At 52.4% G+C, this 26,231-nt stretch overlaps 1 protein-coding gene and 2 long non-coding RNA genes across 4 annotated transcripts; 2 read left to right on the top strand and 1 right to left on the bottom strand.

The window, feature by feature from the left end:
• Window positions 1-655: 655 nt before the first annotated feature.
• On the bottom strand, window positions 656-6,642 carry LOC144285943 (uncharacterized). The gene is made up of 2 exons (XR_013354077.1): window positions 5,082-6,642; window positions 656-3,045 (listed from the first exon to the last, which is right to left on the bottom strand). It is a non-coding gene; the product is annotated as an uncharacterized LOC144285943 (long non-coding RNA).
• On the top strand, window positions 5,016-8,696 carry LOC144285945 (uncharacterized). Of its 2 annotated transcripts, XR_013354080.1 has the most exons (4): window positions 5,016-5,585; window positions 5,953-6,092; window positions 6,838-8,117; window positions 8,278-8,696. It is a non-coding gene; the product is annotated as an uncharacterized LOC144285945 (long non-coding RNA). The 2 variants fall into 2 exon arrangements; XR_013354079.1 differs by having other exon boundaries at window positions 5,142-5,585; window positions 6,838-8,696.
• A 1,881-nt stretch (window positions 8,697-10,577) lies between these two features.
• On the top strand, window positions 10,578-25,827 carry WDR81 (WD repeat domain 81). Its single transcript, XM_077851772.1, has 10 exons — window positions 10,578-14,369; window positions 19,282-19,389; window positions 19,643-19,833; window positions 19,953-20,143; window positions 20,429-20,594; window positions 20,682-20,847; window positions 21,571-22,257; window positions 22,949-23,094; window positions 23,371-23,550; window positions 24,619-25,827. The coding sequence occupies exons 1-10, from the start codon at window positions 10,676-10,678 to the stop codon at window positions 24,937-24,939; spliced, it is 5,850 nt and encodes a 1,949-aa protein (XP_077707898.1). The 5' UTR covers window positions 10,578-10,675; the 3' UTR covers window positions 24,940-25,827.
• Window positions 25,828-26,231: the final 404 nt, after the last annotated feature.

Below are 26,231 nucleotides of genomic sequence, written 5' to 3'. Positions count from 1 at the left end.
AACCTTTCAGCCTGGAGAGGAAAATATGCCCCCTCCCCTTCCATCTCCTGAAGAGTGACAGGTTTTTACTGTTTTCCTTACTCCACTCCACACCTCTTTAGCTGGCTGAAAGCCAGCAATTCAGAGAGCTGTTTCCCGAACATGGAGAGGGCAGATTCCAGCTACTCCTGGAGAATGAAGTTTTCCACATTCTCACCACCCCTTTTCTTCACCAAAACCCCATTATGTCCAAGGGGCGAGGAGCATCCCCTTCATTCCTCCACACTCACTTCTCCCAGCTTTTGAAAAAAATTTACACTTATTATTTTAAATTTTATTATATGAAAACCATACAATGTAGAAAGTTTTAAAGTTACAGAAAAGTCAGAGGAAAATCACAATGACTCTGTTCCACTGTCCAAAGATAACCACTATTATTAACATTTTGTCTTTTTCATTTATGTATACAATATACCTATTTTTTTTTGAAGATTTATTTATTCATGAGAGACACAGGGAGAGAGACGCAGAGACTTAGGCAGAGGGAGAAGCAGGCTCCCTATGGGGAGCCCAAAGTGGGACTCGATCCCAGGATCACGAACTGAGCCAAAGGCAGACAACCACTAAGCCACCCAGGCGTCCCAATACACCCATATTTTAAAAACCAAAATTGAGATCACATAACACACTATTTTAATAAACTTTTTAATATTCAAAGAGCATTTTTCTTTCCAGTCAAATGTTTTTCTGCATGACTTTTAATGGCTATGCAGTACTCCACCATCTGGATGGATATACAATGATTTACTTAAGCAATCCCCCATTGCAAATTTTCATTACAGCAGAAAAGAAATGAATTCTCAGACAGTTGCTTCTCATTTTCTCTATTCCAATACTGGGATGACCATCTTGTAACTAAATTGTTAATTATTTTCTTAGGATAAGTCCTCAAATGTAGAATTACTAGGTCAAAGGCGATGGAAACTTTTATTAGAGTGTTTGAGACATATTACCAAACTGACATCCAGGAAGGCCATAACAATTTGCATGCCGATATGCAATGTATAGGAGTCTTATTTTAGTACTTCTTTGCCAATACTGGGCTTTTCTTTTAAAAAAATATAATTTGCTAAGGAAAAAATGCTTTCAGCTATATTTTTCTTTCTTTAATTACCTAATGAAACACATTGTTTTTCATGGTTTTATCCATTTGAATTTCTTCTATGCATTTCTTGTGTATGTCCTTTCACAGCTGGTTCTTGCTCCTTGAGGCTGCTTTATATAAAAACTACAGGGTAAAAAAACAAAACAAAACAAAAACAAAAACAAAAACTACAGGGTAGGAAGGTAGTAGTAGGTGGATGAAGCCACAGGACACTTTAATACAGTCTCATATCTCTGAGGGAGGCAGTAAGTAACACTGGAGAGAAATAGTGAATGAAGCAGAAGGCTGGGAGCTTGTCCTTGATGGAGGCTGGCTGTCCTCCCTCCTGGAGTGCTCCTGGCCTTTATGGGTCCCCTCTGTGGGGTGCCCAGACAGGGCCCTGTGTTCTCCAGGCCTGGTCCTTCACTGGTCTTCTGCCTGCCTGCGTTCCCAGGCTGCTCTTCCTCATCTTTGCTTCATGATGGGTGAGGATGGCAGAGCCACATACCCAGGGCTGGAGGGAGACACTGTGGCCAGTGAAGCAGGGAGGGGAAAAAAGGATGGAAGCAATGTCCAGGGACAGAGCAATCTTTGTTGCAGACTATGAGTAGACTCAGTCTACCCACCCCCTCCACCACAGTCCCACACACGTCCAGCTCAGGCTGCAGAAGGGTGGGTTCAATGATCTACTCTCCTAAATCTGTTTCTCATAGATAGAGAATAAAACCCAGCTACCTCAACGCCTCTTGTCCCACTACAGGATAGCTTCCTGCAGCTTCTGAATTTGGCCACCTTCAGGCAGGGAGATTGGGCCATGGTTGAACTACACCAGAGCCTGAGCCACAAGAGTTAGACTGCATCAGGAGCTGGGGGTGGTAGGTTTACACTGCTTGATGCAACAAAGGGGGTCACACCCCACAACCCACCTCTCCTGGTTGCTGGAGAGAATTTCCTGCCTGCACAAACTATCCTAGAAAGTAAAGTGAGGGAAGAAACGGAGGAACAGTAGTTGGAACCCCATCAGTGGCTGCAGTTCTGTTTTGGGTGGTAGAGGAAGCCAGGGGCCACCTTTGCATGATGGGACATCACTGTAGAGACTGAGCCCCTCCCTCTAACTCTCCCCCACTACCCTCCTTGGGTTAGAGTGTTCAGGGATGGGGGGAGGAGCAACAGCTTAAGTTTTGTTCCTACCCACAGGGAGAGGAGAGCCCAGGCTCTGAGTAGTCTGCAGAAGTAGGCTTCTGATTCCCTTCTGCATACGTATGTGATTTCCCATCTCACAGGTGGAGAAGCTGAGACAAGAGGTCTAAGAGTCCAACATATAGGTGATTATCCCTGAATCCAGAGTCTAAGCCAGTATAAGAAAATAAAGGGAAAAGTAAGAGCATGGAGATGACTACTCAGATGGGAGTTTCAGTATGATCTTTTCCCTGAAGAATAAATTTACTTAGGACCTCCCTGGAAAGGCAGTAGGGAAGAAAAGGAGACAAAGGAGGAGGACCAAGAAAGACATCTGGGTAAAGGGGTAGACAGTTTTCTTTGCTCCTGTTATCTTCGCCATGTCACATCAATGTAGACCAACTAACCTTGAGTGATCACAGTCATCTATTCCCCCATCCAACCAGAGTCTCTAATCTAAAATTGTTCTCTCTTGCTGGGTCAGTCTGGCTGAAGGCTCTGAACAAGGTTTCCTTTTCCAAATGGCATTATTACTCCCGCTGTTCAGACCTTCCCAGCCCCAGTTCTGTCACCTTCCAGATGAAGGGGAAAGCAGCTCCTTCTCCTCTTCCTCCTCCTCCTTGAAGCCAAGGGCAGAGGGCAACAGTTCTTCAACTGGCAGCTTTAGCTGGGTCAGGACATAAAGCTTGCCACTGAAGAACTACTGCGGCTCAGCCAGATGAGGGTGTGGGAGGGACAGGCTCCTAAAAGGAAAGGGAAGAAAAATGGGAAGGATCTGAGCAGGGCCATGTTACAGGGACACTGTCCCACTGGCCATCAAAATCCAGCTCCAACAGATGCTCAACCTGTAACAAAGGCTTCTTGCTCTGACCTGGGCCCGCATGAGTGGTTAACTTCAGTAAGAAGCAAGAGGCAGCTCTAAGCAGACTTCCTTTCACCTCCTTCCAGAACTGAAGGCTGTAGAGACTCATGCCTGTTCTCACCCCTCCTTGCCCCAGCTATCCATGGAGGGCCCAGCCTCTTCAGCATTCAGAGAGGGCAGGACTTAGAAACCTGGACACACTCCACCAGTTGCCCAGGTACCAGGTGAGAAGTTGTACCTTAGATCCAGAAATGTGAGTTCAGTGATCAGCCCAACTGATCTGTTCCCAGGGAGTTCAGCTGAAGAGTTTGGGGGGGCCTACATCTGGCGAAGAGTGAGGAAGGGAAGAGGTCTAGAGTTTGGAAGGTCAGCAGAGGCTCCAGGGACTGTGAGAAGAGGACAGGGGACCAAAGGCTGGAGGGGAGGGAGGTATGGGCAGGGTGGACGGGCAGCTTCCCCAAGACTCTTAAATGCCAGGCATTCCGCTTGCGCATTCCGGGTACATCTGGTATGAATTCCAGGCTGTCTGCCGGCCCCTCCGTGTCTGAACTTTGTTCCAAGTTCCAAGCCCCGCCCCCACAGTTCCAACGCATGAATCAGCAGGAAAAGCCGGGCCCTGCAGCATGGCCTAGGGAGGGGGCTGGGGGCGTGGCAGTCTTGAGGGCCAGAGCTGGGGAGGACGGGTCTCTGCTGACACTCAGTCCAAGGGCATGGCCCATGCCACTGAGAGGCCGAGGCAGTCTTGTCTTGAGACTTCTATACTCAGAGGGTAAGAAAGATTACGGTGGGGGTGGAAGGTTTTCAAATTACAAAAACCCTCTTGGGAGACATGAACTTTGTGGTATCTTCCTTCCCCCAGGTGACCAGTCCAACTCCTTCCCACTCTCCTCTGTCTGAGCCAGCTCTGTTCAGCCCATAGGACTCAACGGCTGCTCAGAGTCTGTGCCAAGCAGGTGCCCTTGGCTGCAGGGCGGGGTGGGCCCAGGGCACTGACCCTCTGACCAGCTGCTCCATCAACCCTTTGGCACCCTGACAATTCCTAGCCCAGTCTGACAGCCAGGATGACAGGCCAAATGAGTTGGAGGCTGGAACTAGGGCCGGAGGGAGGTGGGGGCGAGCCTAGCGAGAGGCCATAGGGAGGGGCCAAGAGTTGGCCGAGAGGTGGGGAGAGAGGGAGCCCAGTGATGACTAACCCAGGCGCCCCACCCAGCCAGCCGGCTTCCCAGGCGGTCAGGGCCAGGCCTGGGCTAGGGGCCCCACAACCGGACATGCTGGGGGGAGGTGCAGAGGTGACCTTCTCTGGGCCCAAGACGGCCAGTTAGGCTGGGGAGGGGGGGTTAGAGTTTCCAGGTCCTCCTCCAGCCCGCTTCCCCCACCAACCGCGGTGAAACCCTAACCTTTGGGTTGCATAAGGCCCCCGCACCGCCGCCCCCTACTCCTCTCCCCTCCCCCCTTACATAACATCCCCTGGAGAGAACGAGAGGAGGGGCCGGCCCGCCCAGAGACCCCTTCCCTGCCAGGGCTCTCAACCGGGCCTGATCAACTGCCTGCCAGTCGAGGAAAACTACCTCCCCGCTACCCGCCCGGTCCAAACCCTCCTCAAGCTGGGAAGCTAGTTCCCGTATCCTCTGACCAGGGGGCGCCGAGGTTAGCTGACCCCAGCCCTCTAGCCCCTCGTCTAGCGCCTAGTCACTCCGCCAAACCCTCCGCCACGACTGTCATCCCGGACTCTCTTGAAACCTCCTGCCACACTACTCCAGCCAGTCCAGACCCCTCACCCCAAGAGCTTCCCTGCCCCCGCCGCCCCCTCACCCCTCCCCCGGAAGGGCAGGGTGTGGCCACCAGGACCCTACTTCCCCCCATTACCCCGTTTGCATGGTTCCCTCCAGTGCGGCCGGGACCCCAGCTCACACCCACCTGGTCCTGGGTGCGGGGGGTTGCTGAGGGTAAGGGAGCAAATCAGTGCGTCCATCCCCCACGGCCGGCGGCGCTGTGTCTTCCCTGCGCCCAGCACACACCGGCTCCAGTCTCCGATCAGCTGGCGGCGTCGTGACGCACAAGCCGCGATTGCACCGCCCAGAGCCAATCACCGCCCACTGTTGGGCAGCGTGACCACACCCACTTGGGGGCGCCAGCGCTTCGCCCAGGTCCCGCCTCTCCGGCCGTCTTAGCTCTGATTGGCAAGGAGGCCACCCCCTTGCCCGGCGGAGCTGCGCTAGGCCACGCCCACCAGCTCAGGAGCTCGCCAATACGTGAAAGGGTGTGGCTGAGCCCTCCGCCTAAGGCCTCTTGCTTTGAAGAGCGCTACGTCAAACCAGAGTCCTAAAGAGCAGAAGGAAGTGAAGGCGCGTGTGTTTGCAGTGCACACTGGTCAATGTAGTTCTCGGTCTGACACCTCGTTCCCAGAATCCAGCGCGCTCTGTGAGTTGGCATTTTTAAACTCATTTCTGAATCCATCCCGGCGAAGTCCTTAAAGGGCTACAGCCCCTCCTTTTGGGAGCCGTGAGTGCTGCTTTCACACTACCCCAAAACGGATCCGCTGGCTTCTGCGCACTGAGGCGATGGCTCTCGAGAGAAAGCTGGCGCAGGCGAAGCAGCAGGAGCGGGAAGAACTGACGGTGGCAATCAGCTTCCAGGGCAGCAGGCTCTTCCATTGGATGAGGACTCCTGTAGGCTTTGGGGGAGGGGAGAACTGCCCCCCTTGCCTAGTGCTAGCTTTCACTAGAGGGATCTAGTCCTCCTCTCCTGGCGGGTGGAGGCTTTTCTAACCAGGAGACTTTTCTCGTAGAGTATGTCTCGTCCCAGTCGTAGACAGATTCTCTCAAGCAGCAACCTCCTAACAAGATTCATAGTACAGTCTTCACCTGAGGGTAGAAGCAAGACTTGTGGACGGAAACTAGGGGATGGGTCATGCCAAAGTGTCAACTGGTAAGAACCCCAACCTCCGCCCAATACCCCCATTCTGTCCCGCCTCCCAGAAGCCTTTCTCAGACTCAGGCCTACTTAGAAGGGATTGCAAAGGTAGAGACCAATGAGGAGGCCGCCCCTTCTCCAAGGGCCAATCAGTGCCTAGTGGGGGAGGGGAATGGGCAAAACGGAGAGGAACCCAATGACTTGGCAAAAGCTGCCGAACCGCTTATTTAAAGGGGCAAGTCTGGGACCCATAGCAATTTATCATCCCCCGCCCCCGCTCCCCTAAAGACGAACGTGTAGACACGGATCCATGATTCTTCCATAGGCCCCCGATTGAGTGTGAGGGTAACTGAGCCGGAAGGATGAGCCTGGGGAGTGAGATAGTTCCTCTGTATTAAATACGGGCTCCACGAAGTAACCGCCCTGGTTCCTAGGAGCTCCCGAATTCTCAGCCTGTGTTCTGAACATTGTGCCTTTAAGGAAACTTCCTGCCTCCTACCTCGGTAACAGCTGATTGTTGGAAAGTGTGACCTCAGGGGACGAATCAGCTGTTACCACATCCTCCTCCAGGCCTGCCCTCCTCCATCCCCCTATTCCCCCCACCCACCCCAACGCCTCCGCCCCAACCCTCATTGGTTGTGAGGGAAGAAAGGAGATGGAACCCCAAATATGGGGGACCTGCTTGTACTTTCCTCTTTCACTCCAAGACTGTCTCCCTCCCTCAACCCCCCTCCCCCCCTTCAATCTGCTGGTTTTTCAGAGATTCTGAGCTTGGAACAAGAGTTATTTCCTGTCAGCTCAGACCCACCTTCTCAGGTCTAGAAGGGGGCCTGTATTGGGGAAGTCCAGAACCTTGGCTGGCTGGGTGTGTGAGTGCTCCAGGAATGGATGCTGGGGAAGGTCCAGTGAAGCAGCAAACCAAACCAGGAGAAGAGAAATGTCTGTGGAAAGCAAGCCTCCTGGGGTCAGAACCCCGCTCCCCAGGCCATTTGCCCCCCTACTCCCTCTTCATGTTGGCTTATTTCTTCCCAGCCAGGGACCACCTAAGTGGACTCCCTTGGCTTAGCCCATTCGGTCCACTTCTAACTTAGATGCCACCAGGCTCTTTATTTACACTCACCCTCCACAGTAAGGGTGCTAATGTGGAGCTTCCCAGGGGCTACAGGTGGAATGCGCTGATCCCAGGAACCAAGGGCTTTGACTGGAAAGTCCTGCAGGAAGGTAATATTTTACCCCAGCCCTGAGCTGGGAGTCAGGGTCATTACAGGACAAGCTTGTGTGAAGTCCCAGGACTGACTTGGCAAGGCTGGGAGAAACTGAGCAGGGCCTTGGCCAAGCTTGGAAGAAAGAGAAACCTCACCAGCTGCCCCCATTATCCATTATCCTTATCTTGGAATTCCCATCCCCTTCTTACCCAAGGCTTTTGGGGTAGGCCCATCGCCATTTTGTTTGGCTAACTCTCCCTCCTTTCACCCTCCCACCCCACAGGGCAAAAGTGGCTTTGAGTCCAGGGTTTCTCAATCTCAGCACTATTGACATTTGGCTGATAATTTCTTATTGTGGGGGGTGTTATTTGTAGAATATTTAGCAGCATCCCTGGCCCACTAGATGAAATTAGTAACACCCCTACCCTGAAGTTATGACAACCACCAGTGTCCCTGGACATTACCAGATGTCCCTTGGGGGCCAAAATCTCCCCCAGCTGAGAACTACTGAATTAGACAAACTTGGATTCAAATTCCAGCTCTTACCAGCTGTGAACTTGAAGATACTCAACATCTCTTCACCTCCATTTCCTCATCTGCAAAAGAGTGAATAATAAATTCGCGGTTTATTATAGGGATTAAAAAAGGATTATATTTGAAAACACCTAGCACAGTGTCTGGCCCACTGGCCCACAGTCGGTGCACTAAATGTTAGCTTCCTTCACTTTGCTCTCTGCCAGATCAGCAAGAACTAACCTCACTCAGCATGGGCTGACTGCCTGGGCAGCTGCAGCTTCCCTCCCTGACTATCCAAGCCAGGAAACTCAATATTGAGGTTGGCGAAAGGGAGTGGTTAATTTGGTCCCGGATTCCCCAAAGCCCAATGGTGGTTGGGTTGGGATTCTGGGGGAAATTTGGGAATTGAGCTGTTACAGAGTATTATACCAAGATGTGGCCTACATTAGATTTAACTGGGGTGCTTGTTAAAAATTCAGATTCCTGGGACCCCTGCGTGGCCAGCAGTTGAGCATCTGCCTTTGGCTCAGGGCGTGATCCTGGGTCCAGGGATCCAGTCCCGCATTGAGCTCCCTGCGAGGAGCCTGTGTCTCCCTCTGCCTGTGTCTCTGCCTCTGTGTGTGTGTGTCTCTCACAAATAAATAAACAAAATCTTAAAAATAAAAAAAAATCAGATTCCTGGGTCTCCCCCCAGACTACTGAATCAAAAGTACATCATAAAGTTTGGCCTTGGGGATGCCTGGGTGGCTCAGCAGTTGAGCGTCTGCCTTCGGCTCAGGGAGTGATCCCTGGATCCTGGATACAGTGCCACATCAGGCTCCCTGCATGGAACCTGTTTCTCCCTCTGTCTGTGTCTCTGCATCTCTTCCTGTGTATTTCTCATGAATAAATAAATAAAATCTTAAAAAAAAAAAAAGTTTGGCTTCGAATTGGGGAAGGTGTCTGTGTCCAGCATTGTAAAGACATCCTATTCAAGTGAAGAACCATAAGTTAAGGTTAGTTACACTCAAGGTCATTGTTGTAGTACAAGCTGAAACTACTAGAGGGCAGAGCACACATCAACTTGCAGGAAGAAAAAGTAGTGCCTGCTCAGTCTAGGTAAACAGACCAAAGACCAGATGAACCCAAGTTTAGTGGTACTAAGAAGCAGACACTACCCATTATCAAAACCAGTTCTCTGTCTGCGGGTACTCAGACCAAAGTTGGGGTTGGAGATTGTCAAGGGACTCCTAATTTCTCAGGCGAAAAAATAATACTGCATGGCCGAGGAGTACAGTGAACATTAGTTTTAGAATGAAATAGTCTAAGTTTAATCTTGGCTCTACCACTTCTTATTTATGTGACCTTGAGCAGGTTACCTAAGGAAGTCAGCTTCCTCATTTTAAACAGTTATAAAAATATCTTCTTAAAAGGGTTGTGGTGAGGATTAAACAAAACAGCAAAGTACTTAGTGGGATGCCTGGCTCCTAATCAGTGCTCCAAGAATGATGGTTCTAAGTTATTACTGCCCAAGGCCATGTGACCAAGCACATCATGGGCTCCCGCTGCTGCTGCTGCTGCTTCTTCTTCTTTTTTTTTTTTTAATAAATTTCCCGCTGCTTCTTCAAGAAAGAAGATACAGATGGAATCCAATCACAGCTAGCCATTTGTTTCCTCTGTTTCCTAAAGACTTTAGGACTTTAGTGTTTCTTAAGTGTCTTTATGGATCCCCCACATCACTACACCAAACTCCTATATAAGACAAAATCGCTTTCTAGGAGAGACTCCCCAAAACAGCCAGAGGCTTTACAATGTTCTATTTGCCCTGCAAATGAGTCAGAACCGAGAACCCTAGAAGAAGTCATGTAGTTTTGGTGCTAGCTGTCTGGTTTCTGCTCCCTATTTTGCACCCTCCCCCCAGCCAAGGTAGGCACTGCAAGGCTCTGACCACAGCAGCAGGCTCTGGCACCTCAGACACAGATCTTCAACAGGAAGTCTTCGGGGAACGTTTCCTCCTATGAACTACAAGCGTCTGGGCACGGGACACTTCTCTCCCTCTCAGATCGCCCAGAATTTGAAAGAAAAGAGAGAGAAAGCCCCAAGAGGGCTGGAGGCACAGAGCTGGGGAGGTGTGGAGGGAGGACTCTAGGGCAGAAAGTTTGCACACCAGCCACTTGGGCAAGCCTCTTTGGTGGCTCTTGGGTATTACCCCTAAAATATAAACCATATTGACTGTCTTTTCTGCTTCAGGGGGTGTTGTAAAAGCCAGATGGAATGTTATTGATGAAATGTGTTGGAAAACTAAAAGGTCCTTCACTTGGTAGGCAGCTTGGAGGCGCTGAAGGGGCTTAAGGCCAAAAGCCCTAGCTCTGCTGGCGGCTTTTTATCTATAAAACCAGAGGGGAGGGGGGGATCAGCCCGCTAAAGGCTGGGATCTCCGGAAAAATCCTCCTTAAATCCGCGTTCTGGTGCGTGCAGGAGGAAGCCGGCGAGGGAGGGGGAAACCTCGTGGCCTTTCAGCATCCCTGCCCCTGCTCCGCAAGGAAACCTAGCCGCCACCTGACCCGAGCAGAGCACCGGGAGGAAGGGCACCGAGGTCGGCCAGGCGGTGGCGCCGGCGGGAGGCGCGGTCCCGCCGGCCCAGCGGAGCCACGTGCGGTTGTTTCCGTGCCGGGGCGATCACGTGAGCCGCGTCAGCTGACCGGTCACGGCAGAGCCCGACTCCGGCGCCCCGCGGCCCCTGCTCGGCTGCGCCCGGAGCGCAGGACCCTGCGGAGCGGTAAGAGCTCCTCTTCCGCCCTCCCCGACCCACCGCTGCCGCCTCTCCCGCAGCCCCGGTCCCTTGCCCATCCGCTGCCCGCCGGGCCTGGAACCCCGGAAGCCGTCGCGGGCAGGGCCATGGCCGGGCTTAGCCCCGCGCTGCCCCCAGGCGGCCGGGAGGGGGTGGCCCTGGGGAGCCGGGGGCGGGAAGTCTCTCTCACTCGCGGGGCCGCCTGCTGGTCCCCGCCCCCAAGCCCCGACATGGAGGAGCTGCTGCAGAGCGTGGAGACGGACCTGAACATCGATGCCCGGCAGCTGGCTCCGGCCCCGGGGGGCACCTACGTGGTGGCCCTAGTGCCTGCGCGCTGGCTGGCCAGCCTCCGCGAGCGCCGGGTGCCCCTCGGACCCTGCCCCCGGGCAGAGGGCCTGAACGAGGCGGAAGTGAGGACTCTTCTGCAACGCTCCGTGCAGAAGCTGCCCCCCGGCTGGACGCGCGTGGAGGTGCACGGTCTGCGGAAACGGAGGCTGTCCTACCCCCTGGGCGGCGGCTTGCCTTCTGAGGAGGGGTCCACCAGCCCTGAGACCCTCACTCGCTTCATGCAGGATGTGGCTGCCCAGAATTATCGCAACCTGTGGCGCCATGCTTATCGTACTTATGGGCAGCCCTATAGTCATAGTCCTGCCCCTTCAGCTGTCCCTGCGCTGGACTTGGTACGACAGGCTCTGCAGAGGGTCTATGGTTGTCCCTTCCTGTCGGTGGGTGAATTTACCCAGTGCCCATCCTATGCAAGAGATGGTCCCTGTCCTCTTCGGGGCAGCCTGGCCTGTCCCAGTCTTTTGCAAGCTGAGGCCCTGCTGGAGTCTCCAGAGATGCTTTACGTTGTGCACCCTTATGTACAGTTCTCCCTGCATGATGTGGTCACTTTCAGCCCTGCCAAGCTAACCAACAGCCAGGCCAAGGTGCTCTTCATCCTCTTCCGTGTGCTGAGGGCAATGGATGCCTGTCACCGCCAGGGACTGGCCTGCGGGGCCCTGACTTTGCACCACATCGCTGTAGATGAGAAGCTTTGCAGTGAGCTCCGGCTGGACCTGAGTGCTTACGAAAGGCCCAAGGAGGACGAGAGTGAGGAGATCCCTGTGGCAAGGGATGGGCCAGGCAGTGGACCTGGAGAGGAGGGAGGGGGGAGACCTGGATGTCCCAGCTGCCAGGAGGAACTTCGTGGCCTCGTGCTAGATTGGGTCCATGGCCGGATCAGCAACTTCCACTACCTCATGCAGCTAAATAGGTTGGCAGGTCGGCGGCAGGGGGATCCCAATTACCACCCAGTGTTGCCCTGGGTGGTGGACTTCACCACACCCCATGGGCGCTTTCGAGACCTACGCAAGTCCAAGTTCCGCCTCAACAAGGGGGATAAGCAGCTGGACTTCACCTATGAGATGACGCGGCAGGCGTTTGTAGCAGGTGGTACAGGCGGTGGGGAGCCACCTCACGTTCCTCACCACATCTCAGATGTGCTCTCTGACATCACATATTACGTGTACAAGGCTCGGCGGACACCCCGGTCGGTGCTCTGTGGACACGTGCGGGCACAGTGGGAGCCCCATGAGTATCCCGCCAGCATGGAGCGTATGCAGAACTGGACACCTGACGAGTGCATTCCCGAGTTCTATACTGACCCCTCTATCTTCTGCTCCATCCACCCTGACATGCCTGACCTGGATGTGCCAGCCTGGTGTGGCTCCAGCCAGGAGTTTGTGTCTGCCCACCGGGCGCTGTTGGAGAGCCCAGAGGTGTCCCAGGACCTGCACCATTGGATTGACCTCACATTTGGCTACAAACTCCAGGGCAAGGAGGCTGTGAAAGAAAAGAATGTGTGTCTGCACCTGGTGGATGCCCACACACACCTGACCAGCTATGGCGTGGTACAGCTCTTTGATCAGCCACACCCCCAACGGCTGGCTGGGGCTCCTGCCCTTTCCCCTGAGCCTCCGCTCATCCCCAGAGTGTTGTTCCAGACCATTCAGGAGAGCATAGGCCGGGAGGACTTACCTGGACAGCTCACAAATGGGATGGGTAGGCTGGTTTTGGAAGCCACTCCCTGTGAGGCTGGCTGGGCCAGGGACAGGCTCGTGGCAGGGGAAGATGACTTAGAACAGGCCACGGAAGCTCTGGATTCCATCTCCCTCTCGGGGAAAGCAGGTGACCAGCTGGGCTCCTCCTCCTCCAGTCAGGTGCCCCCAGGCCTCCTGTCTTTCTCAGTGGCCTCGGCCTCTCGACCAGGACGCAGGAACAAACCTGCTGGCGCAGACCCCGGGGAAGGGGAGGAGGGGAAGATTCTTCTTCCCGAGGGCTTCAATCCTGTGCAGCCTCTGGAAGGGCTAGAGAAACTAGGCAACTTCCTGACCAAAGGCCTAGGGAGCCAGTTGGAGGTGCTCGAGCAGCCCCAGGTCCAGCCACCCGTGCAGCTGCGGGAACTCTTCCATCGGGACATGCAGGCGCTGGGTATTCTATTGGCAGAAATGGTGTTTGCCACCAGGGTCCGAACGCTGCAGCCTGATGCACCACTGTGGGTACGCTTTGAGGCTGTTCGGAGGCTCTGCACACGCCACCCCAAGGAGGTCCCTGTGTCTCTGCAGCCCGTGCTGGACATACTGCTGCAGCTGAGTGGCCCCGAAGGCCCTGTGGGGGCAGGGAAGGGCAAGCTGGCCCCACTCTTTGAGTACAGGCCTGTCTCCCAGGGGTTGCCCCCTCCCTGCCCAGCCCAGCTCCTGAGCCCCTTCAGCTCTGTGGTCCCTTTCCCCCCGTACTTCCCAGCACTACACAAGTTCATCCTCCTGTATCAGGCAAGGCGGGTGGAGGATGAGGCTCAGGGGCGGGAGCTGGTTTTCGCTCTGTGGCAGCAACTGGGTGCAGTGCTGAGTGACATCACCCCAGAGGGCTTGGAGATCCTGCTGCCTTTCGTGCTGTCGCTCATGTCTGAGGAGCACACGGCCGTGTACACAGCCTGGTACCTGTTTGAACCTGTTGCTAAGGCACTAGGCCCCAAAAATGCTAACAAGTACCTGCTGAAGCCTCTCATCGGTGCGTATGAGAGCCCCTGCAGGTTACATGGCCGCTTCTACTTGTATACTGACTGCTTTGTGGCCCAGCTAATGGTGCGGCTGGGCCTGCAGGCCTTTCTCATCCACCTGCTGCCCCACGTCCTACAGGTGCTGGCTGGTGTGGAGGCCTCCCAGGAGGAAAGCAAGGGCCTGGTGGGTGCCACTGAGGATGAGGACAGTGAACTCCCAGGGGCCAGGCCCAGCTCCTGTGCTTTCAGGGAGGAAATTCAGATGGATGGTGAGCCTGCTGCCTCCTCGGGCCTGGGGCTTCCAGACTACACGTCTGGTGTCAGCTTCCATGACCAGGCCTACCTCCCTGAGACTGAGGACTTCCAAGCTGGGCTCTATGTGGCTGAGTCCCCACAGCCCCGGGAAGCTGAGGCTGTGAGCCTGGGTCGGCTGAGTGACAAGAGCAGCACCAGCGAGACCTCCCTGGGTGAGGAGCGGGCCACAGAGGAGGGTGGCCTCAGATCGGGCGACAGCAGCCAGGACCTGAAGCAGAGCGAGGGCTCCGAGGAGGAAGAGGAGGACGAGGAAGGCTGCGTGGTGCTGGAGGAGGAGGAGGGAGATGGGGAGCAAGATGAGATCACCAGGGCATCTGAACTCACTCTCTCTGACACCGTGCTGTCCATGGATACAGTCGTGGCCCGCAGTGGCGAGACAGATGGGGAAGAAGAGGAGGAGCCGCTCACTGAGCAGTCGGAGGGCAAAGAACAGAAGATCCTCCTTGGTGAGTTCTCAGGCCTTAAGGTGCTGGTTAAACAGTCCTCTGGTGATTTATTTAAGTAATCTTTACACCCAACATGAGGCTCAAACACATGATCCTGAGATCAAGAGTCACATGTCTTTTTTTAAAATATTTTATTTATTTATTCATGAGAGACACAGAAAGAGAGAGAGGCAGAGAGAGAAGCAGGCTCCATGCAGGGAGCCTGATGTGGGACTCGATCCCATGACTCCACAATCACACACTGGGCTGAAAGCAGACACTCAACTGCTGAGCCACTCAGGCATCCCAAGAGTCACATGTTCTTCTGACTGAGCCAGCCAGGCATGCTGTGGGTTGTTTTTGTTTTTTTAATTCCAGTATATTTAACATACAGTGTTTTATTAGTTTCATGTACACAGTAATTCAACAATTCTATACATTCCTCAGTGCTCCCCACAACAAGTGCCCTCCTTAATCCCCATCACCTATTTCACCCATCCCCCACCCAGCTCCCCTCTGGTCACCATCAGTTTGTTCTTTAGAGTTGAGTTTGTTTTTTGGTTTGTCTCTCTCCTTTTATTTTGCTCTTTTCTTTCTTTTTTTGTTTTTAGGTTTATTTGAGAGAGAGCACATGTGAGCATGCATGCATGGTAGGGAGGGGCAGAGGGAGAGTGAGAGAGTCTTAAGCAGACTAAGCACTGAGCATGGAGTCTGATGTCACAACTCTGAGATAATGACTTGAGCTGAAACTAAGAGTTGGGAACTCAACCGGCTGCACCGCCCCCCGCCCCGGCACCTCATGCTCTTTTGTTTGGTTTCTTAAATTCCACAGATGACTATGAAATCATATTTATCTCTATTTCATTTAGCACAATACTCTAGCTCCATTCATGTCTTTGCAAATGGCAAGATATGATTCTTTTTTATGGCTGAATACTATTCCACTGTATATACACCACATCTTCTTTATCCATTCATCCATCAGTGGACACTTGGGCTGCTCCCATAGTTTGGCTATTATAAGTAATGCTGCAAAAAGCATAGGGGTGCATGTATCCCTTTGAATTTGTGTTTTTGTATTTTGGGGGTAAATACCAGTAGTGCAATTATTGCATCACAGGGTAGTTCTATTTTTAACATTTTCTTTTTAAGATTTACTAGAGAGAGAGAAAGAGAATGAGCAGGAGGAGGGGAGGAGGGAGAAGCAGACACCCTCCTGAGCAGGGATCCTGATGCAGGGCTTGATCCCAGGACCCTGAGATTATGACCTGAGCTGAAGGCAGATGCTGAACCAACTGAGCCAGGTACTCCTATTTTTAACTTTTTGATAACTTCCCAACTGTCTTCTATAGTGACCGCAACAGTTTACATTACCATCAACAGTGTATAAGGGTTCCTTTTTCTCCACATCCTCGCCAACACTGTTCTTGTGTTATTGATTTCAGTCATTCTGACAGGTGTGAGATGATATTGGAGTTTTGATTTGCATTTCCCTGATGATGAGTGATGTTTAGCATCTTTTCATGTGTCTGTTGGCCATCTGGATGTCTTTTTTGGAGAAACGTCTCCTCATGTCTTCTACCCATTTTTAAATGGGATTATTTGTATTTTGGATGTTGAGTTGGAACAGTTCTTTATATATTTTGGATACTAAGCCCTTATCAGATATGTTATTTGTAAACATGTTCTCCCATTCTTTAGGTTCCCTTTTAGTTTCGTTGATTGTTTCCTTAGCTGTGCAGCTTTTTATTTTAATGTAGTATCAATAATTTATTTTTGCTTTTGTTTCCCTTGTTTCAGGAGATATGTCTGGAAAGATGTTGCTATGGCTGATGTCAGATAAATTACTACCTGTCCTTTTTTCTAGGATTTTTATGGTTTCAGGTCTCAAATTTAAGTCTTTAATCCCATTTTGGGTTTAATTTTTTTCTCACTATTTTATTTTTGTGTATAGTGTAAGAAGGTGGGCCAGTTTGATTTTTCTTTTTTTAAGTAGCCTCCATGTCCTGTGTGGAACCCAATGTGGGGCTTGAACTCAAGACCCTGAGATCAAGACCTCCGCTGAAATCAAGTCGGACGCTTAACTGACTGAGCCATGCAAGTGCCCCCAGTTTGATTCTTTTGTATGTAGCTGTCCAATTTTTCCAATGCCATTTGTTGGAGGGACTTTTTCCCATTGGTATAGTCTTTCTTTTTCTCCTTTTCAAAGATTAATTGAAATTGTGAGTTTATTTCTGGGTTTTGTATTTTGTTCCATTGATTTGTGTGCCAGTACCATACTGTTTTGATTACTGTTGCTTTGTAATGTAAGTTGAAGTCTAGAATTGTGATACCTCCAGTTTTGCTTTTCTTTTTCAAGATTGCTTTAGCTATTTAGGATCTTTGGTGGTTCCATACAAATTTTAATCACTTTTCAGCTTTTTGGCTAAGATCAAGTATAGTATCCGTACAAATTTTAGGATTGTTTGTTCTAGGGCACCTGGGTGGCTCAATTGATTATGATGCATCTGCCTTTGGCTCAGGTCATGATCCCAGGGTCCTGGGATCAAGTTCTGTATCAGGCTCCCTCCTCAGTGGGGAGTCTACTTCTCCCTCTACCCCTCCCCACTGCTTGTGCGCTCTCTCTCAACTAAATAAATTTTTAAAAAATAAAATTATGAAAAAAAAAAGGGATTGTTCTAGTTCTGTGAAAACTGCTGTTGGAAAAAAAAAAAGAAAACTGCTGTTGGTATTTTGATAGAGATTGCATTAAATGTGTAGACTGCTTTGAGTAGTTTAGACATTTTAACAATATCTGTTCTTCCAATCCATGAACATGGAATGCCTTTCCATTTCTTTGGAAATCTTCAATTTTTTTCATCAGTGTTTCATATTTTTCGAAGTATAGGCCTTCTACCTCTTTGGTTAAATTTATTCCTAAACATTTTATTATTTTTGGTGCAATTGTAGATGGGATTGTTTTCTTAATTTCACTTTCTATTGCTTCATTATTATTATTATTATTATTATTATTATTATTATTTAAAGATTTTATTTATTCATTCATGATAGACATAGAGAGAGAGAGAGAGGCAGAGACACAGGCTGAGGGAGAAGCAGGCTCCATGCCGGGAGCCCGATGTAGGACTCGATCCTGGGACTCTAGGATCGTGCCCTGGGCCAAAGGCAGGTGCTAAACTGCTGAGCCACCCAGGGATCCCTATTGCTTCATTATTAGCATATAGAAATGCAACAAATTTCTGTACATTGATTTTGTATCCTGTGACTCTACCGAATTCATTTATTAGTGCTAGTAGTTTTTTTGTGCAGTCTTTACAGTTTTCTATGTACAGTATCATGTCATCTGCAAACAGTGAAAGTCTTACTTCTTCTTTTACTTCTTCCTTACTAATTTGGATGCCTTTTATTTCTTTTTATTGTCTAATTGCTGTGGTTAAGACTTTCAGGGGTGATACTAGACATCTTTGTTTTGTTCCTAACCTTAGGGGGAAAGTTCCCAGTTTGTCCCCACTGGGGATGATGTTTGCTGTTGGTTTTTCATATAAGGCCTTTATTATGTTGAGGTGTGTTCCCTGTTGGCCTACTTTGTTGAGGATTTTTATCATGAATGGATATTGTGCTTTGTCAAATACTTTCTCTGCGTCCGTTGAAATGATGATATGGTTTTTATCCTTTCTCTTACTGATGTGATGTATCATGTTGGTTGATTTGCAAATATTGAACCACCCTTGCATTCCAGGAATAAATCCCACTTGATCGTGGTGAATGATTTTCTTAATGTGTTGTTGGATTTAGTCTGCTAGTATTTTGTTGAGAATTTTTGCATCTATATTCATCAGAGATAATGGCCTGTAGTTCTCTTAGTGTCTTTATCTGGTTTTGGTGTCAAAATAATACTGCTTCATAGAATTAATTTAGATATTTTCCTTACTCTTCTATTTTTAGAATAGTTTGAGAAGAGTAGGTATTAACTTTTCTTTACTCTGGTTTTCATTCAGCATTTCTGAGTACCTAGTCTGTACCAGGGTGTGAATCTAGCAGATTTACATGCAGCACAGATATGCACCTACCCTCCTGGAGCTCACCTCCAGTTGGAGGAGATGCCACATTGTAGACAGTCTTACTTAAATGTGGGCTGGGTGCTACAAGGGAATATAAATACAGCTTAGATCTAGTTTTTAGTGGTCAGGGAAGACTTCCATGAAAGTAGAGCCAGGGGCACCTGGGTGGCTCAGTCAGTTAAGCATCTGCCTTCCACTCAGGTCATGATCCCAGGGTACTGGGATTGGCCTGCATTGGGCTCCCTGCTCAGCAGGGAGTCTGCTTCTCCCTCTCCTTCTGCTCCTCCCCCCGCCACTTGTGCTTGCTCTCTCAAATAAATAAGTAAAATCTTTAGAAAAAAAAGAAAGTAGGGCCAGTTGAGGTCATAAATAGGAGGTAGCAAGGCAAAAATGGTAGGGTCTACAGTGGGAAGAGCATAGCAGGCAAAGGGAACAGCATGTATGAGGCTATGTGGCTATTATGGTTCCATTAAAGAATCAGTGAAAGGCTAGCATGCTTAGACAGGGAGAGAGAAGGGAAGAAGAGGGAACACAGGCTATAAGGGAAGGGAACCAGGGCCTGGCTAGGCCAGGCCTCATTGAGCAGCTTGAGAAGATTCCCTGAAAGCATAACCTTTCTGCAAGTTGTGCCCAAGGAGAGGATCCTGGAGCAGTCCCAAAGCCAGGGTCACCCGGGACAGTCCCAAAGCCACAGGCCACCTCTGCCACTCTGAAATAGAGGGTGCTGATATGAGGCACCTGGCTTTGGCTGGGCCAGTTGGCAGGTTTGCAGCCAGAATTGGCTAGGAGGGGTGTATTGGGGTGGGGTGGGGTGGGAGGAGGCGGCAAGCCGCCATTATCTGATAAGCTCAGGGCCTGCTCCCGTCTTGCAGATACAGCCTGCAAGATGGTCCGCTGGCTGTCTGCCAAGCTTGGCCCCACAGTGGCCTCTCGCTACGTGGCCCGGAACCTGCTCCGCTTGCTGACATCTTGTTATGTTGGTAAGGCCTGTGGTCAGTGATGGAGATGGGGCTTCATCCCAGACCCTCTGTCCATTTTCAACTCCCCGTAGGGGATCCTTGCCACTTCCACCTCCCTGCCAGATCCTGGGTCCCAGTCTGTGCAAGCTCCTTTCTTCCTTGGGTAGGGCACGGGGGCAACCCTCAGGCTGGAGTTGCTACCATAGTTCCTGGAAGACTGACCTTCCTCCTGTCTGCCACTAGCTACTCAAGGTTGCTGGTTCTTCCCTGGCAGGGCCCACTCGGCAGCAGTTCATGGTGAGCAGTGGTGAGAGCCCCCCGCTGAGTGCTGGCAACATCTACCAGAAGAGACCGATACTGGGTGATATAGTGTCGGGGCCTGTGCTCAGCTGCCTCCTCCACATCGCTCATCTGTACGGGGAGCCTGTCCTCACCTACCAGTACCTGCCCTACATCAGCTACCTGGTCAGTCACTGATTTGGCAGCCTCAGGGGAAGCCAAGAAGCTTAAGGGCAGATCTGGGAAATCTGGGGGTTTCAGGGGGTTCATGGTCAGCCTGGCCCTCATCTACTCTGTGGTCCTAGGTGGCCCCAGGTAGCACCTCGGGCCCCAGTCGACTGAACAGCCGTAAGGAGGCAGGACTGCTGGCGGCAGTGACTCTGACCCAGAAGATCATCGTGTACCTCTCAGACACCACCCTCATGGACATCCTGCCCCGAATCAGCCACGAGGTCTTACTGCCTGTGCTCAGCTTCCTCACTTCCCTCGTCACTGGGTAGGCTGCTGCCCCACCCCTGGGCTGGGAGTGGCCCAGCTGAGGGGACTCCCCAGGAGGGGCTGGGAAGCTGGGGAGTGAGACTGGACTAGGTGTCAGGAGTCCTGGTTCTGATCCAGCTGTGTGACCCTGAGCAAACCACGCCTTCCTTCTGTGCCTCAGTTTTCTTATCTGGTTGGGACCAATTGGTCTTGTAGCTCTTCTCATTTAAAGCTTTTGATGGATTCTGGGCAAGTCCTGCAGAGTGACGGGGGAGGTGATAGAGCTCATGTACTATCTTTCCAGGTTCCCGAGTGGGGCCCAGGCCCGGACTGTCCTATGTATGAAAACCATCAGCCTCATCGCCCTCATATGCCTGCGCATTGGACAGGAGATGGTCCAGCAGCACCTGAGCGAGCCTGTGGCCACCTTCTTTCAAGTCTTCTCTCAGCTGCATGAGCTTCAGCACCAGGCAGGCAGACCTACTTCCCTTACCTGGCTGGGTTGGGCGGGCCAGGGCTGTGAACTTGGCTGACTCTCTGGGATTCCCTGCCCACAGGATCTGAAGCTGGATCCTGGGGGCCGCAGTGAGGGCCAGCTGCCAGAGGTAGCCTTCTCCGATGGGCAGCAGCGGCTAGTGGACCCCACCCTGCTGGACGAGCTGCAGAAGGTGTTCACCCTGGAGATGGCGTACACAATCTACGTGCCCTTCTCCTGCCTGTTGGGTACTACCCCATGACATCCCCTTGCAAAGCCTTCGTGGCTGTGTTTCTTCCCCTGGGAGGGCTCTGTGCTCCCCTTGCCCCCAGAGCCAGTAGTGGGTGTTCAGCACAGTGTTCTGGGTCAGAGCAAAGGGATTTGGCCTGGAAACCTCAGACTCTCACGATGACATATAAACAGGGCCTGAGCATTAGCCAGCAAGGGGCACAGGAGCTTGGTCTAAAGTATCCTTAGGGAAAAATTAATTAAAAAAAATTAAAAAAAAAAAAAGTATCCTTGGGGAAGGCAGAGGCATCAGGCTGGTGTACTGACATCTCCAGGAGCTGCTGAGAGGAATAAGCGGCCCACCATTTACATAGCTCAGGCCTGGCACTGCCGAGGGAGTACGTGTGTCATGTCCCTGAATAGGATGAGCAGCCCTGTGGTCAGATATGTTATCATTCATTCCTCCACTGAAATCTGAGCCCTGGGAGGGAGAGCACCAGCTGTCTTTCTCGCCATCCTATTTCTGATGCTCTGCATGGCACCCAGCACATATAGAGGATACTCATGTGAATGAATCTACGTTTTTCTGGGGAAGAAACAAGCTCGGCGATGAAGAGTTACTTGCCCAGAGTTGCACAGCCAGACCTGCCCTGTCTTCTGTGGTTTGGTTCTCAGCCTTGGCAGGATGGCGGCAGCTGCCTGCCATCCTCCCTAATCTTAGGACCTCTCCCACTCCCATCCAGGTGACATCATCCAGAAAATCATCCCCAACCACGAGCTGGTTGGGGAGCTGGCAGGGCTGTATTTGGAGAGCATCAGTCCAAGCAGTCGCAATCCTGCCAGCGTGGAGCCCACTGTACCCAGCAGCGGCCTCGAGTGGGACCTCCAGAGTGGGAGCTGCCCCCAGGATGATGGCCACTCGGGGACCTTTGGGAGTGTTCTGGTCGGGAACCGCATCCAGATTCCTGATGACTCTCAGCCTGAGAGCCCCAGCTTGCTGGGCCCCATCCCTGGTGTGGGCAGTGGAGGCCTCGACAGTGAGGAGGACAACGCGCTGAAGCGGGAGCTGCCACGGAGTGCCCATGGGCTGAGTGGCAACTGGCTAGCATATTGGCAGTACGAGATTGGTGTGAGCCAGCAGGATGCCCACTTTCACTTCCATCAGATCCGCCTGCAGAGCTTCCCAGGCCACTCAGGAGCTGTCAAGTGTGTGGCACCCCTGAGCAATGAGGACTTCTTCCTGAGTGGCAGCAAGGACCGCACTGTGCGCCTCTGGCCACTCTATAACTCTGGGGATGGCACCAGTGAGACAGCCCCACGCCTTGTCTATGCCCAGCACCGCAAGAGTGTCTTCTTTGTGGGCCAGCTTGAGGCCCCACAGTATGTGGTGAGCTGTGACGGGGCGGTGCACGTCTGGGACCCCTTCACAGGTGAGCGGGCCCAGGTGAGGCCTGTTCTGTTGCTGCCAGCCTGCGCCCTGCCAGGCCTCTGGGTATGGGGGCCCAGGGTTGGGCAGTTGGGATGTGATGGTATACAGTGTGTGGCATTTCCGTGAGGCTGCACAGAGGAGCAGTTAGACCTGAGTTGGAATCCCTTAGCCCTGAGTTGGAATCCATTAGCCCTGAGTTGGAATTGGTGCTGCCAGCTTATTTGCTAAGTGACCTTGCACAAGTCACTTTGCTGTTGGAAGCGTTCATTTTCCCATCTGTAAAATGGGAATCAGAGCTGGTTTAGAGGATGATGTACATAGGAGTTTGGCTTAATGTGTAGTGTGTCGATCAAGTTTGACAAAAGGTTGCTTGATGATTTTTTGGCATCGTGGTGGGGACAAATAAGGCTAATAAGGTTTTTAAAGGGGGAGGGGATGGAGTAGCATTGAGGTAGACTAAGGAGAGGTGGCATTTGGTCAGGAGGCGCCCTGTGAAGAGGTCACTTTAGGGACAGGAGCCTGGCCTGGCCACGGAAACAGGAAGGCAGGAGAGTAAAAAACATCTTTAGCATTTTTTGAGGTCCTCTGGGATATGAGAGGCATATATACAGGGTAGGTCAGGGAGATAGGAAGAATTGGGGCTCTTCCATCAGGTATTGGGACCCTAGACACACTGTGCCTTTCCTTCCCAGGGAAGACCCTTCGCATGATGGAGCCATGGGACAGCCGGGTGCCCCTGACTGCTGTGGCTGTCATGCCTGCCCCCCATACCAGCATCACCATGGCCAGCTCTGACTCGACCCTGCGCTTTGTGGACTGCAGGAAGCCTGGCCTACAGGTCAGGGGCGACTGGTTCCCTGTGCCCTCGCCTGGATGCCTAGCAGGGAGGAGAGACTCTGAAGAGAGAAGGCTAGGGGTGTAGTTCTCTTTGGAGACAAGTCACCCATAGCAGCAAATCCTGGGGGGTGGGACTCTGATCTGAAATGAAGGGGACCCCTCTGCTTGATGGAGAGGTGGTGGAATAGAGGATCAGGCCTTTAAGCTGCATGGACTTGGGGGGGAGAAATAGGTTGGAATGGGTGGCAGCACATAACTTATCTCCCTCTGCCTGCAGCATGAGTTCCGCCTCGGCGGCGGGCTGAACCCTGGGCTTGTCCGCTCCCTGGCCGTCAGCCCCAGTGGCCGTAGTGTTGTGGCTGGCTTCTCCTCGGGCTTCATGGTGCTCCTGGACACCCGTACCGGCCTGGTTCTGCGTGGCTGGCCGGCCCATGAAGGGGACATCCTGCAGATTAAGGTGACTGGCCAGGTCCCCTTCCCCTCCTCACTGCCCAGGCCAGCTCCTACCCCAGGTCCTCCTAGGGCCCACCCAGGACAGGCTCCATTTAAGATGATCTCCCTTTTGTATGTGCCCCAGGGCTCACGGGCGGAGAGGGTTAGAGCTGGCTGCACTGTAGCAGCCCTGGAGGCAGACAGGCCATGGGGGCAGGAACCAGGGGGCAAGCTGACCCTGCTGCTCCCTGGGGATGCTCTAATGAGTAACCCTTGTCCATATTTGCCTTGCTTGGAGGATCAGGGGTCAGGCCCTGTCCATGACCCAGTTCAGGTTAAATAAAGCTGAGCTGGGAGGCTGTTTACTGCCCCCAGACCACTGAGCAGAGTCCATGCCCCATGCTGGGCTACCCTGGTGGGGGCAAGGACATCCCGGCATGGGGATCCTGCCCCTACCACCGCCCATTCTCAGTCACAGACCTCAAGGAACTGCTCAGGGACAGACAGGAGGGAAGGACAGGGCACTCCCTCCCTATCCTGGCTGCAGCCAGGGGACATGTACTACCACTGCTAAGGGCTGACTGTCCCCAACTCTGTCCAGGACCCTAGGGGAGCCTGGGGTTTGGATACCTTTAAATTCAGACCTTCCACGGAAGTGTCAGGAGGGCTTTGGGGTCAGCCTGGCTGTTAATCCTGGTAGTGCCACTTACTGCTCTGTGACCTTGGTAGGATTACTTAACTTTTCTGAGCCTCAGGTTTTTTCTCTGTCAAATGGGAAAATGGGAATAACAACAGCATTTACGTCATAGAGTGAGTTGTCACGAAAATTAAATGTGGTAATATGGCATGCCCAACACAATGTCTAGATATATAGTAAGTGCTCATATTACAGTGATGTCTAGGTTAAAGGCACTTTAACATAGTTGCATTAACCAACACTAATATATAATGTGGTGGGAGGGGGCAACTGGTCCCCTGCCCAGGATCCTCTATCTTCCTGGAAGGTACTGGGCAAGAAAATAGAAGACCCTGGGAGCTCGTAAGGCACACGGGAGGGCCCAGGCCCTGCTAAAACTCTCTTCTCCCTGGGCAGGCGGTGGAGGGCAGTGTCCTGGTCAGTTCCTCCTCTGACCACTCCCTGACCGTGTGGAAAGAGCTGGAACAGAAGCCTATGCACCACTACAAGTCAGCATCTGACCCCATCCATACCTTCGACCTATATGGTAGCGAGGTGGTCACGGGCACTGTGGCCAACAAGATCGGCGTCTGCTCCCTACTTGAGCCACCCTCCCAGGCCACCACCAAGCTCAGCTCTGAGAACTTCCGAGGCACGCTCACCAGCCTGGCCTTGCTGCCCACCAAACGCCACCTCTTGCTGGGCTCAGACAACGGAGTCATCCGCCTCCTGGCGTAGGCTGGAGCAGGGCTGGCCAACGAGGGGCGGCAGACATCCCCCAGGAGTCCATCCCTCACCCTTGTGTTCCCAGCAGCTCCCTCTGGGCAAGCCTCAGGCCCTACATCCTGAGCGCCCACATGACCTACGAGCAAGGGTGAGGCCGGGGTCCAGGTTCCCGAACTTCCAGAGCCACAGGGCTGCCTGAAAGGATCTTCATGGCTGGGGGAGATGCGGCCCTTGGTCAGCAGGAAGCAGGAGAGAGAGAACACTGGGAAGCATCACCCCCTCTTCTCCCTAGCTCTGCCCTCTGGGTCCACATAGGGACAGGGAAACTCTGAGAAGAGGAGGGGAGCCTGGCCCTGTCCAGCCAGGGACACCCACCACCCCCCACCGCCGAAATTTCTGTGCCCTTGTCTCACAAGGACAGGGAAGCTGTTCCAGTCCAGGACACTGATGGTGCTTGGACCTCAGCCTCTAAAGAGGGCTGGCCGTGGTCCGGGAGTTAAGGGCCTTGGGCTGGGGTTTAAGTGTCCACCCAGCCAGGCTCTGCCCAGTGTGGGACCAGTAGGCAAAGAAAGAGGGCAGGACCAGGGGAGGGAAGATGGTCTGGTCCAGCTGGTGCCTGCCAGGAGTGACCCCCTGCCTCGCCTGCCCACCCCTCACCACAGTGTTTGTGCCTTGAACTGAGGAGGCAGCCCCTGAGCCCAGAACTCTTATGGTCCAACACCCCGAGAGAAGGGGTGAGAATAATCTCTGCATCTCAGGTCTCCCAGGAAATGGGAAGACCCAGGCATCCCAGGACCCTCACATTCTGGAGCAGAGATGAGATCTGAGCCTGTGCCCCTACTGCCTCCTCATTATTTGCAATAGATGTAAATATGACCAATAAATCCTTTGGAAGAGCCATGGACCTGAGTGATGCTTTTCTCGACGATGGCATCAGGGTGGGGAAGAATCGAGACTCAGTAGCTTCCAGGGCAGTGAAGACAGAGTGAGAAGTAGGGCAGGAGAGTGGGAGACAGCCTGATCGCTGCTTTTGGGCACCACAGGGTACAGGGCTTCTGGATCATGCAGCCCCCCTCAGAGGAGGCTCAGCCCTGGCGGGATGTTAAGGAGGCATTGCTCCTGCTGAGGGAGGATGCTGCCTGGTACTGTGACCCTCTCTCCTCTCCCCACTCCTTCTAGATCCAGTCTAAAAGGCAGCCAGTCAGGATCCTGGCTTGTAAGGTTTGAGGATGGGCATCTTGAGCTCCCCACGGAAGCTCCTACAGCTTCCCCTTCCTCCCCCTCATGATAGGGGAGAGGAAAGA

The sequence above is a fragment of the Canis aureus genome, chromosome 16, assembly GCF_053574225.1.
Source record: "Canis aureus isolate CA01 chromosome 16, VMU_Caureus_v.1.0, whole genome shotgun sequence".
NCBI lineage: Eukaryota > Metazoa > Chordata > Mammalia > Carnivora > Canidae > Canis > Canis aureus.
This window is presented reverse-complemented; position numbering and strand designations above follow the sequence as displayed.